Below are 19,687 nucleotides of genomic sequence, written 5' to 3'. Positions count from 1 at the left end.
AAGCTATGGTTTCACTTTGCCTGCGCTGGAGTCGATGCCAACATAAGAGAGCGTCCGTGGAAATGCACATTCTGTAAGGAAGAGGAAGACGACGTAATTTCAACTTGCAGCGATTATCCAGTACCACCGCATCCACAGGAAGTTCAATCCATTAATAGCGCTAAGTCTGCCCAGGAACAGCTGGATGCCTATCAACCACAAATTCAACCCAACAAGCAACAAGCCTTCAAGTTAGCTGAGCCGACAAGCGCCCCGAGCAACAGTAATCTAATGCTGGCAATGCTTGAAGAGACGCGTGAAGCTGAAAGAAAGTACATTCATCAAAAGTATACCTTTCTTTCCCAGCAACAGGGAGTAAACACAATCCCCTTCCCAGAGATTGGACCAACTACTGGACAACTAGCCGCAAGACAAGTCTTGCCAGCGGATCTTCCCCCATTTAGCGGTAATCCAGAGGAATGGCCCATGTTCATAAGTATGTACGAAAACAGTTGCGCTGTAGCAGGCTTTTCGAACGCAGAAAACATGCCGCGGCTTCAAAAATGCTTGAAGGGAAAAGCGTACGAGGTGGTCCGTGATAAGCTGCTGATACCAACACTGGTTCCAGAAGTCATCAGTACGCTGAAAACATTTTTTGGACGACCTGAGCAAATCCTCGATCGACTGATAGACAGGATCCGTAAAATCAACGTGCACAAAGATAAGCTGGAGGCACTAATAGACTTCGCCATGGCAGTCCGCAACGCCTGCGTCACAATGGAAGCTTGCCGGTTACATAGACACATGGACAATCCAATGCTGCTACGGGAACTCGTTGGCAAGTTACCTACTCATCACAAATTAAGCTGGGCTATGCACCAACGCTGCGATTCGATTCCCATAATACAATCTTTCAGCGACTGGCTATATAAACTAGCGGAAGCAGCCTCTACCGTACTACCCGGATCAAGCGCAAAGACCAACAGTGTAAACACCCATTCACAAACTCGACGAGGATCGTCGAACGAAGCAACTTTCGATACGGAGGTCGATCTCCAGGAAGAAACCAGAGCGAGCCAAACGTGCATTATGTGTAATTCTACTGAACACACCGCCGCTCAATGCGAAAAATTTAAGCTGCTAACTGTTCCAGAAAGACAAAGAATTATAAACGACTCTCGGGCTTGCTACAGATGTTTGAAGGCCCATCGCCGTAAATGTTTTTCCAGGCGCGACTGCGGAGTCGACAACTGCCAATCCAAGCATCACCCGTTACTTCATAGAGATCCACCTCAATCAGAGCTAGTTAGTGCTCATCATGAAGAAGGCATTATGGAAGAACAATACTTCCGAATTCTGCCAGTCACTCTGTATGGAAAAGGAACTTCCATTAATACATTTGCCTTTCTGGACGAAGGCTCATCAGTAACTCTCATCGAAAGCGTACTCCTGAAGGATCTAAAAATTGCCACAACAAATGAACCGCTATGCCTACAGTGGACCGGCGGCACCACCAGAATGGAGGATACTTCAGAGAGAGTGCAACTTCAAATATCAGAGACTGGAAATTCGAAAAAGATGTGGCTTAACAAAGTGCACTCTGTTAAAAAGCTGTCATTACCAAAGCAGACCGTTGATGCAGACAAACTATGCAAAAGGTATAAATATTTACATGGATTGCCTCTGAAATCATATTATAACGCAGAGCCTATGATTCTTATCGGTACTAACAACTGGGCATTAGCAGTTCCCAGAAAAATCCGTGAAGGAAGACGCAACGAACCCATCGCCTCAAAATGTGCTCTAGGATGGAGCATCCAAGGAACAGGAAACTCAAGCAAACATGTTTCTCTACATCACTGCGAATGCAACTGGGGCGAACTCGACAAAGCCATCAAGGATAGTTTTAATGTAGACCCTATAGCTCCACGAAAGCTTCAATCGGAAGATGACAAAAAGGCCATACGCATTCTTGAAGACACATGCAAAAAGGTAAATGGCCGCTACCAGGTTGGTCTTCTTTGGCGAGATGACCGTGCTACGCTCCCAGAAAGCCTTTCAACTGCTTTAAGACGCCTGGAATGCCTGCGGTCAAAAATCAAGAGAGATCCAGAATTTCGAGCGAGTTCAAGACCAAATCAACAATCTTGTGTCTAAAGGATATGCAATCGAACTAGAACCTACAGACATAAATAAGGAAGAACATCGGGTATGGTATCTCCCAATTTTCATCGCCTTAAATCCTAATAAACCTAATAAAGTACGATTGGTTTGGGACGCAGCTGCGAAAAGTCACGGGAAATCTCTTAACGATTTTATTTTAAATGGACCCGATTATCTAAATCCATTCGCAGAGGTTCTTATGGCATTTAGAGTTGGTCGTATCGCCGTGTGCGCCGACATTGCAGAGATGTTCCATCAAATTACCATACAAGAAAGCGATATGCAAGTTCAAAGGTTCTTATGGTTCCATAACGACAAAAAAACTCCAAGAACCTTCGTCATGCGTTCGATGACATTCGGAATTTGCTGCGCACCTTGTATCGCCCATTATGTACGCGACAAAAACGCAGAGGCATTCAAAGACACAAATCCTCGAGCATACGAGTCTATAACCAAGGCACACTATATGGACGATCTCATCGACACCTACACTAATGATTCCGAGGCGGTATCAGTGGCATCAGCAGTCAAGGATATTCATGCGAATGCAGGATTCACAATAAGAAACTGGATCTCAAACTCCGCCGCGGTTATGCATCATTTTGGAGAGCGCCAATTAAACACCCACAATCCAAAGGAACTTGGTGGACCTGAAAAGGTTCTCGGTATGTATTGGGATCCAAAACACGACGTTTTTAAGTATATATTTAGGTTCGCAAGACTTCAAAGAGATGTCCTGAACGGAGACGCTACACCAACCAAGCGAGAAATCCTGCAGGTACTCATGTCCGTCTTTGATCCACTGGGCTTACTCTCTTGCTACACAATCGGCCTAAAGATGCTACTTCAAAAAGTGTGGCGGTCAGGCATAGACTGGGATGAGGAACTTCCCGAAGAGCTACTTCAGTTTTGGATGCACTGGAAAATCGTCCTTCTACAAGCTACTAAGTTGGAATTTCCCCGTCACTACTCCAGATTGCTACCAGAAGCAGAGCAAATCGATCTACATACCTTCGTAGACGCCAGCGAATACGCTTATGCCGCAGTTTCATATCTTCGTATAAAAAAGGAAAACAATGTCGATACAGTCATAGTAGCCGCAAAATGCAAGGTTGCACCGCTGAAACCCGTCTCCATTCCACGTATGGAACTCCTGGCAGCCGTTATGGGAGTCGGACTAGCAAAAAAATCAAAAACACGCGAGGTTTACGAATCGATAACTGCACTTACTGGTCAGATTCTAAGACTGTTCTTCAGTGGCTAAAAATCGACCCACGCAATTTCCAACCCTTCGTCATGCACCGAGTTGGCGAGATCATTGATAATACTACCATTAATCAGTGGCGCTGGGTTCCAACAAAAGAAAACATAGCAGATTTAGCCACAAAAATCGTGAAGGCTCCAGAGGCTTCTCGATGGATTAAAGGGCCCCACTTTCTTATCCAGCCGGAGGGTGAATGGCCAGAACCGGACGTGTCCTTCAATGAAGAAACAATTTACTATTTTTCGGACTGGAAACGCTTATACAGGGCTGTGGCTAATTTCCTCCTATATATCGAGAAGCTACGTGCCAAATGCTGTGGCAAACCTTTGCCTAAACGTCTAAACCCTGACATCGTTCGTTCAGCCATGACATGGCTATATAAACAGGCGCAGTTTGAATTGTATGCTGCCGAGATCACCTCTTTAAAATCCAGATCATGCATCAATAAAGCCAGCCCGCTTATCGCCCTAAACGTCTATTTGGATGCATCAGGTGTCATACGTGTGCAAGGCAGAATGAACAAATTGAATCCAGCAGGTGACGCCATCGTACTGCCCAAAAAATCACGGATTACCTTCTTAATCGCCAAGGATTATCACGAAAGATCTCATCACATGCTCCATGAGACAACAATAAATTTGATACGTACCGACTTCTACATTCCACGTCTGCGAGTTCTTTTTAAGGAAGTCCGAATGAGTTGCCAAAAATGCAAAATCATTACCGCCTTACCTAAACACCCACAAATGGCCCCTCTACCAGCTGCCAGACTCGCTTCCTTTGAGAGACCCTTTACGTATACCGGAATGGACTACTTCGGCCCGATCCTTGTCAACGTTAGAAGGCACAAGGAAAAGCGTTGGGGAGTTCTGTTCACGTGCTTAACTTTGAGAGCCGTGCACTTAGAAGTAGCCCACAAACTCGACGTTAGTTCCTGCATAATGTGTTTAAAAAACTTCATGGCACTTCGAGGAGTACCGAAAGAAATCTACTCAGATAACGGCACTAATTTTAAAGCCACAGAAAAGGTAGTGAAGGAGGAACTAAAAAGGATTAACTTCGACAATATAACCATACTCTATGACGCAATTATATGGAAATTCAACCCTCCGGCAGCGCCTCATATGGGAGGAGCGTGGGAAAGGCTTGTTCGATCTGTTAAATCAGTCCTAAAATCGATCTACCCAATAAATAACTTTAACGACGAAACTTTACGAACTGCCTTAATGGAAGCTGAAACTATCTTAAATTCCAGACCATTAACCTTTGTTTCTCTAGATTCCGAAGACGAAGAGGCTTTAACCCCAAACCATCTACTCCTGGGATCACCGAGCGGTTACAAGCCAATGTTAGAAGAGAACACTGACCTGAGGCTACGATGGCACCAAACGCAGCTTTTCGCCGATAAATTTTGGAAGCGTTGGATAAGGGAATACACGCCTACACTAACCAGACGATGCAAGTGGTTTACCAAACGCCCACCGTTAGCCATTGGAGACATCGTAGTTGTCGTCGACGATCAACTTCCCAGAAACTCATGGCCCAAAGGACGCATAACTGACGTAGTGATTGCCAAGGATGGACAAGTACGCAGGGCAACAGTATGGACGCGGAATGGAATTATGATCCGCTCAGTAGCCAAAATAGCAGTCCTGGACGTCGGCTTAAAAGAAAGTGAAGATCCGAAGGACGTTCACGGGGGGGAGAATGTTGCCGCCGATATTAAAATTCTGCTTCGATCCATTCAATATGGTCCTATTAGAAAAAAAGAAGGGATTTTGGCTTATATGGGTGAACGGCCACACAACTGATCAACCGTTACATTGCGATACTATCGACCGGAGAAAAAAGACAAAGTTTTTTAAAGTTTTTCTTTTCCAACTTGTAGTTAAATAATAAATAATAAAGTCGAATTACTAAAGAATTTGTCAATACTTATTGGTCGGTCGAGCCAACACATTTGTGCCGCAACATAGGTGTTGCAAATGTGGAGTGATAAATTTTTCAAAAAGCTTTGGAATTGCTGACAATTTATAGATACCGCTATAATTAGCAGCGTCGGATTTTTTCCCTTTTTTTGCAGCGGAATAATGAAGGATTCCTTCCACATAAGGGGAAAGATCGAAGTTTCCAGCGATAGATTAAAGAGTTTAACGAGCGGTTTGCACAGAGCCTCGGCGCAGTTCTTCAGAACACAGCCTGGTACTCCATCAGGGCCTGGCGAATACATGGGCTAGACCTTAAGAAGATCCGATAACACACTTTGATCGAAAGATAGACAAAATATAAGGTTGGCTGATTGGATATTATAATTGTAAGGCTGAGCTGAGCCGCTGCTAGGTGAATACGTAGTTTGAAAAAACTGTGCAAAGAGATCGGCCATTGCCTGATCCGTGTTCGCATAAGAGTTCTCAAACGTAAGCAGTGGGGGAAAAGATACATGTTTACGCTTAGTGTTTACAAAGTTATAAAACTGCTTCGGATCCTGAGTAAACTAATTCCTGCAGCGGCGAATATAACTCCTATAACATTCTGCGTTATGCACGGTGAAATTGGACCGAGCTACTACGTATCTCGAATAACTAACTGTACAGCCATATAATCTATGTTTATTTGAAAGTCTACTCATACTATTCTTTAAATTTATAAGGTGCCTTATATACCAAGGCGGATTCGTTGAAGCGGACGGATATTTCCACGGCACACAAGCGTCAAAAAATGAATTTAAAGTGAAATAAAATTTTTGTAATGCGATGTTTATATTCTCACATGCCAGTAAATCAGACCAATCAAATTCCGAGATTAACTTATTTAATTTCATTAAGTCGGAAGAAACGAACTTTATGAGATTTAAGTGTAGACTTAAGGTCAATTAAGGAGTTGTTTTCGATTGAATGAGTAGGATGATATGCAAAGGCAAAGTTCTGGAGAGAGTAATTCCATCATGATCAGAAACGAAACATAAATCCAACAGCCCACCTAAAGAATTTTTAACGTGGTTAATTTGCCCGAGTGACATGTCAAACATGCCCGCAGGTAAGTCGTGGTGGGAGTGAAGCTGTAAAGACGGTGAATTTTTAACATTTGACAACATAAGTTCTGGGATATTAAAGTCACCCAGAGCTATCAGCTGGTCACCAACAGACAGACGATCGAAAACCAAATGAATAGCGGACAAATGTTGCCAGTATGTTGGCGCTTCGGACGAAGGTGGTATGTAAGAACAGGTAACATACAAAGATTGATCGGACAAAGTGATTTTGATGCAAAGGAATTCAATGTCACCAAACTCTTGTGATTTTACCTCTTCAGAAGCGAGTTTGGAGTCTACAGAGATTAACACTTCTCCTCCCCTTCGCAGAGTTCTATCACATCTAAAAGTGGTGTACCTACTAGGAAAAACTTCGGGGCTTAGGATCTCCGGCTTTAACCAAGTTTCTGTAAATACAATAATGTGAGATGCAAAGAAAGAACTATCAGAATACAGTTTGGGAAGTTTACTACGTAACCCTCTTGTATTCTGATAGGTAAGTGTTAGAGAAGACATTAGTTTTTTAAAACTGAGGAAGATGAGGTGGAAGGTTGGTCAGTGGAGTTTTACACCCACAAGTTTGGTTATTTTCTTTTTCACCGTACTTGGCTGATGTTCTTGGACGAAAATATTCTCTGGCCAAAAGCTGGCGGAACAAATCGTCTTGAACATCTGCAAGGGCACACGTATTTTGAAAGATGACGTGTGCCTGGTGTATGAATATTTAAATTTTGTAATGTCCGCCACCTTTATGTCGACTTTTGTTTTGGCTTTGATGTAAGCCGAGATATCAATCTCAGAAGTATCAGGGGCAAGCCGGGAAACAAAAATATGTTTCGATGGTGGGATCACCTGCAAGGGTTTTGGTGCCGCCGCAACTAGTACACCGGCGTCAGTACGGACGGTTGATTTCCCTGTTTGGTGACTGTTACAGGGGTTTGAATTATTGGGTCTGGGATCACTTGATGCGATGCCACAGAGGACATATCGGACAATTGCTCATTAATCCTGAGATATTCGGAAGCCGAATTTTTCTCAGGTCCGGCCCTTGGGGTGGCCAGAGATATAAGCGGCTGCATAGTTGTCGGCTGAGCAGGCTGAAGATAATTCGCCACAAGCACATCACTAAAAGAGGATTTCTTACGCTTTGGAGACTCGTTTAGTAGTTGAAGACTACTAAACTGTGAATCGAGCGCAAAGAGTTGGTCATTGATTTTATGAAAACCACTAATCAACTTCTTGAATCCGCTTTTAGTCTGCCTCATGAACGATCTAATTTCGTCCTGAACAGCACGACAACCGTCACAGCAAAAGTGGAGACCAGACCTACGTGAGGAACCCGGCACACTTAGCGTGTAAAACGTTTTCCCAAAGCCAGCAGTGTATGGTAGGCTGGGAAGACGAGATTGTCTTATTACAAGACTTCAACGCACAAACCCATTTAAATTCCATAATTATTAAAAATGTAAATAATCAATTTATTAAAAATTATTAAAAATTCAATAACACAGCCACACAAACAAAATATTTTTTCGGGTCTGGAGGTCAGACCATGTTTACTATATGTTTTCGGGGTCGCTGAATCCGAATCCGTTGTCTTAAAAACTCCAGGATGTCAGGTTGTTAACGTAACCTTTAAAATATCCCGTTTTTTGAACGACGGATTCGGATTCAGTGACTTTAAAAACATATGGTCAACAATATCTGAGCCCAGAACTCGGAAAATAAAAATTTTATAAAGTTTTTGAGGTTATGTCGTAACCCTGACATTCTGGAGTTTTTTAGACCTCGGATTCGGATTCAGCGACCCTGAAAACATATAATAAACATGGTCTAACCCACGGACTCGAATATAATTTTGTATGAGGTTTTTTGAGGTTATGTCAGAACCCTGAGGTGCTGGGGTTTTTTGGACCTCGGATTCGGATTCAGCGACCCCGAAAACATGTAGTAACATGGTCTGACCTCCAGACCCGAAAAAATATTTTTTTTTGTATGGCTGTGTAATTAATTTATTCATTTTATTGACGAACCTTGTACCACTATACCAGGGAAACGAAAGGGGGAGATTAAAGAGAGAAGTTAGTGCGAGTTAGTAAAATGCAAAGAATAGAGATAAGAATCTCTATTGAGCGAAAAATTGGAGCAATAGAATAGAAGCATCACCGTAAGAGATGAAGAAGCAGAGCAGGGCTATGTTTGGAAGAAAAATTAATAAAATTATTATTTTACCTCCAAATATATCACTGCACACGAGAAGCGATACGGATCTATGAATTGCAATTTGTTTATTATTTTTATTTTTTTATGTGAATAGAAATAAACACCGATTGTTTATGGAAAGCTACTAAGCAAATTTTATGAAAACGCTGTGCGCTCAAAAAAACACGTCCGTCCGCTTTGAGATAAAGAGAGGAAGTTTTGACTCCTAATTCTTGGCTAATTCCTAATAAAAAGCTCCTAACTCCTTTGTTTGGAGTAATAGTGGACTGTTATATTCAGATAGTTACTTATTTAGATATTTCGGCTTGTTGGGAATGAGGTATTTTTGGACGTAATTTGGTTTATCGTCTTTTTTGCTTGTAAAAATTATTTGCTGTGATTGGTTTCTAAATACACAGGCCAACAGCAAAAAATCTCCACGCATAATTTTACCAGCTCCATAACCTTTAGGCTCCCCTGAACCAAAATCCAGAACAAACATATGGTACATAGGTTCTATCACCCACAGTTTCCGCGGTACACCTAAGAGAAGAAATTGATCAAATTTTACCATATATTGAATTATGTAGGCCGTGTAATGGTGATGACCATCATTGTTTCTAGTACATATCATTTTTGAAATGTATGTGTACCAACTAAAATTAAAAATTGGTATCTAGCAGTTACCATATCTTTGGAATACGCATCCAAAGTTGAAATCTCAGATTTTCTACATTAATTTTTGGTCATCCATGATTTTTCCCCAAACATTTTTCTATGGAAGATTTTTATTTTCTTATTGAAATCAGTAGATCATACCATGTTTTAATTTTGGATTTAAAGAAAAACTCGAAATAATTTTATTGAATTTATTATAGGTGGTTAAACAATATTTTCGTCAATTAAATTGGAGTTTTTAATCTCATATTTTCAAAAAGTCATGGCTATCTAAAACTGTTTCTTTGTTTAAAACGTATCTATTGCAGGTTCAGCTTGTTTCGTAAAGCTTTACAGACGTTGTAGATAGCCATGACTTTTTAAAAATATGAGATTAAAAACTCCAATTTAATTGAAAAAAATTTTGTTTAACCACCTATAATAGTTTCAATAAAATTATTTCGAGTTTTTCCTTAAACCCAAAATTAAAACATAGTATGATCTACTGATTTCAATAAGAAAATAAAAATCTTCCATAGAAAAATGTTTGGGAAAAAATCATGGATGACCAAAAATTAATGTAGAAAATCTGAGATTTCAACTTTGGATGCGTATTCCAAAGATATGGTAACTGCTAGATACCAATTTTTAATTTTAGTTGGTACACATACATTTCAAAAATGATATGTACTAGAAACAATGATAGTCATCACCATTACACGGCCTACATAATTCAATATATGGAAAATTTGATCAATTTCTTCTCTTAGGTGTACCGCGGAAACTGTGGGTGATAGAACCTATGTTTGTTCTGGACTTTGGTTCAGGGGAGCCTAAAGGTTATGGAGCTGGTAAAATTATGCGTGGAGGAAAAAAAAAGTTGGAAATTGTCGGCCTGTGATATCTGTAATTTAAACATAATTTAGTCATAAGGTCTTTTGGTGCAAGTGGGAAGTTTTTTCTTAATTTTTTCATGATTTTTGCTGACTACTTCGCAACGTATTTCTACCTCAATTTCGTTTGTAGTATGAACGATTGGGATTCTTATATATTGATAAATATTATCGGGATGAGGCTATAACCTCATAATTAGTGCAGTCTAATTATATTAATATTATCAACCAGCTGTACCCTGCCACGATTCCCTGTGGCATATTGTGGTTGGACGTTCAAGAAATGAAAAACACGACAGAGCATAAGTTTGGAATACGTTTAATTTCGTAATACTTGTGGGTAAGCAATATTTTTCGTTTCTCCATTCTCCGCGTAAATATGAAGGCTATCTGGTTTGCCTACACGGGAACACGCAACGTACAAAAATCCGTGTGAAAAGCAATCCGCATCTAAATCTAAGCCACACAATTCCAGTGATTGACCTTGAGATTTATTAATGGTCATGGCGAATGCCAATCTGCAAAAAATTCGAAACTGCAATTTTTTAAATTGGAACGGTGCATCAAACGGCATCAGGGGAATCCTAAAAAGGAAGACATCTTTACCTTTGAAAGATCATGTTAAGATCGTTGCTTCCACTAGCATTCCGGAGCATAATAATTGGGATACCCATTTTTAATTTCAATATGTGTGGTGGCATCCCAGGCAGATAAAGTAAATTCAAAAATTCCGTTGGGTAATTAGCTGCTTCATCTGACTCCACAACGGTGTCTATTGACTTATATGTAATTTCTTCAGTTTTTATGCTGGATTGGATAACATGCGCGAATGATATCTCTCCCATAACTCTGTTGGAGATGAAGGGAAGCAAGCGGTCAATATAATTGCAAACAAAGCGCGAATTTCGTTTAGATGTGCAGTGTTGCAACATTATAAATTATGATATCCCACTGTTGGTCGTTCTCCAATCGTGATTCCTATAATTGATTTGAATTTTAGGAAATACTTTTTCGATTAGTTCGTCTTTCAATGTTACTAAATTAAAGAAATTTTCTGGTAGTGATATTTTTCTTGACGTCTCATTAACTGGCAGCTTTCCGTTCCCAACGTTCAGTAACTGTCATGAGAATACCTCGGTTGATTCATCGTTCTGCAACTGGACACGCATACTCGTCATTAACTGCAGTGTAAGTAGGTGTCGCCATAATGTTGAATATTTCAGGAAAGCATTTATCTCGTCCGCTGTTGTCGATCGAGAAATTACAGGTAATGTTTGCCGGAAATCTCCTGCGAACAATATCAACGCATTCCTGATTGGTTGAGCGGTTCCAGGCAAATCCTGCAATGATCGATCAAGAGCATCCAGCGCATATTTGTGTGCCATGGAACATTCATCCCAAACAATGAGTTTACATGCTCGCAGTTCTTTTCCCATACCTGATGCTCTGGAAATGTTACCCGTGGGAGTCTCGATGATTTGCATGTTCAATGGCAACTTCATCGCTGAATGAGCAGTCCTTCCACCAGGTAACAATGTCGCAGCTATTCCGGATGAAGCAAGAGCTAAAGCTATGTCCTTTTTTACTCGAACAGCCAGAATCATTCTGATGAGGAATGTTTCTCCTCCGGGTTCCTCCTGGAGCATCTAAGAAGAAGATGCCCAGTCTTGTTGTTCATGGATTAATTTATTAATGTTTAATTGGACATATTACTGAAGATTACCGGTGTTGTAAGTCTGCTCACGGCGCAAATCCACATCAAATGAAGCAGCCGCAGTTTGGGTGGCTGCGGGCATACAAAATTGACTTAGCTCTTTATTTGCAATAGCTAAGCACTTATCTTCAATTTTTATCAAAGTTTCGTTTTAAATAGTGTCTGTCAATTCATAAAGGTCTGTCATCGTCATAAAGGAATTTTCTAGGCCTACTCTGTGCAAAATATTTTCAGCCATATGCGAACGATATCTCTCCCATAACTCTGTTGGAGATGAAGGGAAGCAAGCGGTCAATATAATTGCAAACAAAGCGCGAATTTCGTTTATATGTGCAGTGTTGCAAACATTATAAATGCTGATATCCCACTGTTGGTCGTTCTCCAATAAATTTAGAGCTTGGCCAGCAATAGTAGTAGCATGTGTGACGCCGTTGACATTTTTCGAATATTAGAAAGACCCACGACCAGCCACATTTACCAACAGCATGCGAAGGAGTAAACATTCACTTTGATTAGGATGCACTGTATAGATTCTACCAATTGTATTTCCACGGACGGACATTTCGACGGACTCCCCTCGTTTGCGTCGTAAAAACACTTGTTTAGTTATGTTCCACGTGTAATAAGAGGGCACTTCTGAAAAGAGTAGTGTTTGGTCGAAAACGTCGTCCTGGCATAAGGTTAAACAAGCGGTTAAATTTGTAGCAGGCAGATTGAGGGCTCTGCCTTGCCCATTTGCGTCTGTGAAGTAGGCACATTGGAAATTCTCCCAATGCACTGCTAAGTGAACCAAAGCTAATTGCTCTCGCTTCCAACAGATGGCGCTGCGGTCGGTGCATAGAAAATTGTGCATAGAAAAACAATTTTATTCGCGATCGCGGGTATATAATTACCATGAAATTTAGACAAAAACCAATCCCAAACCTGACTCTATAGTGTATAAAAATATTTAGATATGTATAGATAAAAATGTTGTGTCCGTATCTCCGACCTCTATACATTTAACCCTCTAAGACTACTTTTCAATTTTCAAGTGATGAATATTTATTTTATTTTTTTTATATGGTATTCTACAAAACAGTTTTTATTCGCTGTGCAACATAAATGCAGACTGCATTTCGTGCATATTCATCGCGTTTTAAAAGTTTTACAGTGTTTGCAACTTCTTTTTCCACTATTTCGATCCAACCAATGTGGGAAATGGTTTAGGTCAATAATGGCAATAACAATTAGGGGATAAACAAGAAAGGAAAGCTAACTTCGGGCGGAGCCGAAGTTGATATACCCTTGCAGTTCAGTCGCAGTCCGCTAGGTGGCGCCACGCATCTTATATTATTAAATATATAGCGGATCGTATATAGGCGGCCGATCCTTATGAAATTTGGAAAATCAGATTGTTTTTCCCAAAATAGAATCTGTACCAAGTCCCATCTTTCTAACTTAAAAAACACCAAAGTTATGGCAATTCCGATCGTTCTATGACAGCTATAGGATATAGTTGGCCTATCCTTATGAAATTTTGTACATAACATATTTTGGTCAAATATAACATGTGCATAAAGTCCCAACCTTCTAACTTAAAAAACACCAAAGTTATGGCATTTCCGATCAATCAGTTATATGGCAGCTATAGGATATAGTCGACCGATCCCGGCCGTTCCGACTTATATACTACCTGCAAAGGAAAGAAGGGTGTGTGCAAAGTTTCAACTCGATAGCTCCAAAACTGAGAGACTAGTTTGCGTAGAAACCGACAGACAGACAGACGGACATGCTCATATCAACTCAGGAGGTGATCCTGATCAAGAATATATATACTTTATAGGGTCGGAGATGTCTCCTTCACTGCGTTGCACACTTTTGACCAAAATTATAATACCCTCTGCAAGGGTATAAAAATACGTGTTGGCGCATCCCAAGTTTTTGCTCTGATATGATAGCGTCCCATTATGCCGTCCATGAGATCTACGCCGCCCATGTGAGCATTATACTCATGCACAATTTTGGGACAATTAAATTAAATATGTCGCTTAGCCTTTCTGTCAAAGCGAGAAGCCTTTTCAGTTCCTTCACGAGGGTTTGTCTTTTCGAATATAACTCCAGAGTACATTGGTTATATCGAAACCATATTAGGACCCAACGTACTCAGTCAAAAAACTCCTTGGCAATTTGTTGATGGCCATGATGTTGATGATCGTTTGGTAGTTTGTAATTGGGGATACGGTTTCCTCGCACCGTGCCAAGGCTATAAATTCCTATCGCTCTTAGATAAACCATCAAAGGCAGAGATGTATAAAAATTATCGAAGTAAATTATGTGATTCCTAAATCTTTCTACGGTTTGTGTTAAGCGTGATACAATGTTGGCTGAAGCACCAAAATCTGGGTGACCAGGAAAGAACACATTATCACCTGCACCGCTGTAGATCTCAAAGCGGTATGCGTATATGAATGAATCGCACAATACAAATAGTTATAAACAAAAACAAACACATAAATTGCATTGAATTGTGAGGTTATCAGCTGGCAACAAAAGTTGTCTGGGATCCCTAAATGGGCCTCAAGGCACGAATCTCTCTTTCGTTGTCACAACGCATGCTTTTTATATATTTGTAAATCTTCAACTAAATTTTAAAAGTAAATAAACTAACCTCACAAAAAAAAATTATGAGCTGGATAGGTTTTATACATTTGCTACTATTTGAACCGCAACACACAACATACCGCAATCCAAATTTTACGCGCGAAAAAGCATATGCTTTATGTATTCCTAAAATTAGGTCCGTTAAGAGCCGGAGATCTTTAAAGCTGAGATTTATAATTCAATATGCTTTTTATCGACCGGCAAAAATTATTTAAACGATTAAAAAGCAGTTATTTTATTTGATAGGGCCAAAAACGTAATACGTGCCTTCAGGCAGGCTTACGTCTTACAGGGTTAAAAATTACTGAACTATTCAAGCTCAAATTTTGACACACCTTAGAGTCACGTTTGGGCTTTATTTTTATCTAATTTTCATGGTGATTATATACCCGCGATCGGGAATAAAATTGTTTCTATAACAATTCTCTATGCCCCGACCGCAGTATGCTTTTCATTTTTAAAAATATTATTGACAGTTTTTGTCCTGAAGTTTCAGTCACAAACGAAATAATGCCTCCCAAAAAATAGCATTTGGGTCGTCGTACTCGCAACGCAGAAACAATGAAAAAGAAGGTTTCTAATAGGACTGAGCAGGAATTGGTGCGAGAGACGGATCGGTTGAGACAAAAGCAGAGGAATATCATGGAACCAGCAGAAAGGCGTGCAGTCAGGCTTGAGGATCAACTATTGCGACCACGACAATCGCGTTCGGTAGCAACAGATTTAATTCGCTCGCAAAGACGTGAACACGATAGGGCGAGGTCTGTTGAATACCGTGCACAGATAACAATAGATCGAAATCAACAATACAATCGTCTTGCAGTTCTTTATGATCCAGCTGTTGATTATAGCTCTAATCGCCATGTCGTCATTGGCCAGATGAGCCATTTCTGCACTTGCTGCCAGGCTCTGAAGTTCAATAATGAAACGAAAGAAATGTGTTGTTCTGGCCAGAGCCACTGCGAACTCTACTTGCTGAAACCACTGCTGAATCGAAGCATATTCAAACATCTAGATATTTAAAAATGTTGTGTGCGTACCTCCGACCTCTGTATAGAGGTAAATGTATATTTATACTAACTATTAAAGCTCAAATTTTGACAAACTATAGAGTCAGGTTTGGGCTTGGATTTTATCTAATTTTCATGGTAATTATATACCCGCGGTCGCGAATAAAATTATTGTTTTTATAACAATTCTCTATGCACCGATCGAAGCGCCATCTGCAAAGTCAATTGGGTATGCCAGCACCCACCCGAACTGCGCCTGCTTAATTTGATGTAGATTTGCGCCGTGAGCAGACTTACAACAGCGATGATCTTCAGTCATATGTCCAATCAAACAATACTAAATTAACCCATAAACAACAAGGCGTTTATGATCATTTTTTGCAATTGATAGATAGCGGAGCTGGAGCATCTTTTTCTTAGATGCTCCAGGAGGAACCCGGAGGAGAAAAATTCCTCATCAGATCGATTCGGGCCACGGTTCGAGGAAAAAAGCCTTAGCTCTTGCTTCATCCAGAATAGTTGCGACATTGTTACCTGGTGGAAGGACTGCTCATTCAGCGATGAAGTTGCCATTGAACATGCAAATCATCGAGACTCCCACGGGTAACATCAGGTATGGGAAAAGAACTGCGAGCATGTAAACTCATTGTTTACAAATATAGCGCACACAAATATGCGCTGGATGCTCTTAATCGATCATTGCAGGATTTGCCTGGAACCGCTCAACCAATCAGGAATGCGTTGATATTGTTCGCAGGAGATTTCCGGCAAACATTACCTGTAATTTCTCGATCGACAACAGCGGACGAGATAAATGCTTTCCTGAAATATTCAACATTATGGCGACACCTACTTACACTGCAGTTAATGACGAGTATGCGTGTCCAGTTGCAGAACGATGAATCAACCGAGGTATTCTCATGACAGTTACTGAACGTTGGGAACGGAAAGCTCCCAGATAATGAGACGTCAAAAAAATATCACTACCAGAAAATTTCTTTAATTTAGTAACATCGAAAGAGGAACTAATCGAAAAAGTATTTCCTAAAACTCAAATCAATTATAGGAATCACGATTGGAGAACGACCAACAGTGGGATATCATAATTTATAATGTTGCAACACTGCACATCTAAACGAAATTCGCGCTTTGTTTGCAATTATGTTGACCGCTTGCTTCCCTTCATCTCCAACAGAGTTATGTGAGAGATATCGTTCGCAATGTTATCCAATCCAGCATAGAAACTGAGGAAATTACATATTAGACAATAGACACCGTTGTGGAGACAGATGAAGCAGTTAATTACCCAACGGAATTTTTGAATTTACTTGATCTGCCTGGGATGCCACCCCACATATTGAAATTAAAAATGGGTATCCCAATTATTTGGTTCCGGAATATTAATCAACCCAAAGTCTAAAACGTCACGCGACTTGCGGAAAAAAAAAATGATGAATAACGTAGTGGAAGCAACGATCTTAACAGGACCTTTCAAAGGTGAAGATGTCTTCATTCCTGGAATTCCATAACCCCGACACCATTCCAATGTAAAAGATTGCAGTTTCACATACGATTGGTATTCGCCATAAAGCTCAAGGTCAATCACTGTAATTGTGTGATTTCGATTTAGATGCGGATTGCTTTTCACACGTACTATTGTATGTTGCGTGTTCTCGTGCATGCAAACCAAATAGCCTTCATATTTACGCGGAGAATGCAGAAACGAAAAATATTGCTTACCCACAAGTATTACGAAATTAAACGTATTCCAAACTTATGCTCTGTCGTGTTTTTCATTTCTTGAACGTCCAACCACAATATGCCACAGCGAATCGTGGCAGGGTACAGCTAGTATGGTTATATATTTGTTCGATAGGTGAGTGTTTTGAGTTTAGGATAGTTTTAAAGTTTTTTTGGGTAGCATGTATCTCTCTAAACTCTAGTGAGTTTATATTTGCTTCTATTAAGAGATTATATATTAGTGTTGCATTTGTATTTCTTATTTATTGTGTTCTTCCTAACAATTTTAGTACGTCTACGTTTTGCAATGGCATATTTTGTAATTGAAATGAAAATTGCAGTTACATTTCCTGCATACATGCAACTGTTTGCATTTGGTTTCTGATAGAGAGGCTCCTAAGTAAGATAGCTCCTGATAGAGTGGCACCATGAGGATTTTAATGAGTTTGCAATTCAATATAATTATTTATGTATCCATTTAAATTCCATTGAAGTACTTTTACCATTGTTTAAGCGAAGAATGTTAGAAGGTCTTACCTATGTATTAAAGTCGGGCGTATGGATCAGGTGCATGGATTGAATTAGATAGAATTAAATGCTGTCGCTGTCACTATTAAGAAAAGAGGGCTTTTGTTTTATTGTTTTTTTTGTGTTTTTCTTTGGTTTTGAGGGGTTTGGAAAGTGTGTGTTGTTTATTTGAGTAAATTCTAAGTTTAAGATCTTCTGATAGGGATGAGCTGAGTGTAGGTATAGATGTTGATGATAATGTTGATGGTGATGTTGATTCTGATGTTGATTTTGTTGCTGCATGAGAGGGGGGTGAGGCGTCCATGGGAGTATCGTGGTCGTCGAATTCCCAGTCGGGCCTGATACTCGCCAAACGGGCATCACGGGCATGGGCGTGGCCGCTTTTCTCATCTGCGGAAAACCATCATTCCGATTTACATTGGCGTGGGCGCTTTTCTCACTTAGCGCAGCGAATGTCACCATGCTTGGCGGTCAGAAAGAGAAGCTTGTTCTCCCTTAGGCGCAAGCTTACTGGCTAGGGAAGAGCGGCGCCATATCTCACCCAGGGAAATTCTGGTTGAAACAATAATGACCCTTGCTTTTTGCTTTGCTTTTGATTTTTGTTTTTGTTTTTCCAACCATGCCCATTGATTTATAATTAATTTGAAATGTGTTGTTTGTCGTATTTATTTATCGCGCGGTTTATTATTTATTCCCACTACATACGTACAGCCCACCTCCCGTCCAACCGACCGAGGGACGCTGTCGCGTAACGTACGGGTCCAATCGCGGGAATAGATCCGAGATAGTTTAAGAGAAGTGTAGGAATATGATATCACGAGGAAAAGTGTTACAGATAAGGCGTTTAATATAAGGGATTTAAGATTGTTAGTGGAGCAAAGTGACAAGATGTGGTAGAGACCATTGTAGTCCGAACATAATACCCTGAACGGATCGTGTTGGGCATATGTCGAACTGCAATGTCTGAGGAGTATAGGACGAAAGTTTCTAGTCCTTCTACTAGAAACGTTAAAATTAACGCGACTTAGTAAATGCTGGCTGCCTACATTTCCATAAATAAGATTATATAGAAACATGACACCCAGCATCGTTCGGTTTGTTAATGATGGTAAGTTGATTAGTAAAAGATTAGTAAATGGAAGGTAAGATTTGCATCCAAATTAAGTCCCCTAAGAGCGAAAGACAGGAAGATTTTTGTACAGATTGTATGTGATCTTGGTGTACTCCTATTGAGGACTCCAGACACACGATCCATACTCAAGAATCGGTCGGACCAATGATATATAAAATGTTCTTTATGTGCGGGTCATTAAATTCTTTTGACCATCTTATAATAAAACCAAGCACACCTATAGCTTTATTAACCATTTGAAGTACGATCGATAAAATGACATGAGTTTATATTTCGATCTATTAAGCTTTGGGTTATTTGCTAAGCACCAATTTTGATATTTATCCAAATCGGATTGAAGTCTAGACTGGACGCTAGTGAATTTAAGCTAAAGACAAAGTATAATTATTATTCATTATATTTATTATTATACCCTTGCAGAGGGTATTATAATTTTGGTCAAAAGTAATTTTGGCCGACCCTATAAAGTATATATATCCTTGATCAGGATCACCTCCTGAGTCGATATAAGCATGTCCGTCTGTCCGTCTGACCGTCTGTCCGTCTGTCTGTTTCTACGCAAACTAGTCCCTCAGTTTTAGATCTATCGAGTTGAAACTTTGCACACATCCTTCTTTTGCTTGCAGGCAGTATATAAGTCGGAACGGCCGGGATCGGGCGACTTTACACTATAGCTGCCATATGTATATCTGATTGATCGGAAATGCCATAACTTTGGTATATTTTAAGAT

The 19,687-nt window shown here is 40.2% G+C and overlaps 3 protein-coding genes across 7 annotated transcripts in view; 1 reads left to right on the top strand and 2 right to left on the bottom strand.

Moving 5' to 3' along the window:
* The window catches only part of LOC6506040, a 239,957-nt gene that overhangs the window by 56,427 nt on the left and 163,843 nt on the right, over nucleotides 1-19,687 (bottom strand). The window lies entirely within an intron of this gene.
* Nucleotides 839-2,942, top strand: LOC116656371. Its single transcript, XM_032455834.2, has 2 exons — nucleotides 839-2,807; nucleotides 2,854-2,942. Exons 1-2 carry the CDS (start codon nucleotides 2,342-2,344, stop codon nucleotides 2,880-2,882), a joined length of 495 nt encoding a protein of 164 aa, XP_032311725.1. The 5' UTR covers nucleotides 839-2,341; the 3' UTR covers nucleotides 2,883-2,942.
* Nucleotides 10,493-12,148, bottom strand: LOC26515312. Of its 4 annotated transcripts, none has more exons than XR_004311331.2 (3): nucleotides 11,913-12,118; nucleotides 10,796-11,835; nucleotides 10,493-10,724 (listed from the first exon to the last, which is right to left on the bottom strand). XR_004311331.2 is itself a non-coding variant. In XM_032455833.2 (2 exons), exons 1-2 carry the CDS (start codon nucleotides 11,983-11,985, stop codon nucleotides 11,645-11,647), a joined length of 264 nt encoding a protein of 87 aa, XP_032311724.1. In that variant the 5' UTR covers nucleotides 11,986-12,124; the 3' UTR covers nucleotides 10,493-11,644. The 4 variants fall into 4 exon arrangements, 1 of the variants encoding a protein (XP_032311724.1); XR_004311332.2 differs by having other exon boundaries at nucleotides 10,493-10,707; XR_004311333.2 differs by having other exon boundaries at nucleotides 10,493-11,855; nucleotides 11,913-12,148.

This window comes from Drosophila ananassae, assembly GCF_017639315.1.
Source record: "Drosophila ananassae strain 14024-0371.13 chromosome 4 unlocalized genomic scaffold, ASM1763931v2 tig00000061, whole genome shotgun sequence".
Classification (NCBI taxonomy): Eukaryota; Metazoa; Arthropoda; class Insecta; order Diptera; family Drosophilidae; genus Drosophila; species Drosophila ananassae.
The sequence above is the reverse complement of the archived record's forward strand: the minus strand, read 5'-3'. Positions and strand labels throughout refer to the sequence as shown.

Coding starts and splice junctions, on each gene's coding strand:
- LOC116656371 (XM_032455834.2), top strand. CDS start 2,342: ATGGCATTTAGAGTTGGTCGTATCGCCGTGTGCGCCGACATTGCAGAG. Junction 2,808..2,853: donor TGGACCTGAAAAGGTTCTCG/GTATGTATTGGG, acceptor GTATATATTTAG/GTTCGCAAGACTTCAAAGAG.
- LOC26515312 (XM_032455833.2), bottom strand. CDS start 11,985: ATGCCCGCAGCCACCCAAACTGCGGCTGCTTCATTTGATGTGGATTTG. Junction 11,836..11,912: donor TGAGCAGACTTACAACACCG/GTAATCTTCAGT, acceptor TCTTCTTCTTAG/ATGCTCCAGGAGGAACCCGG.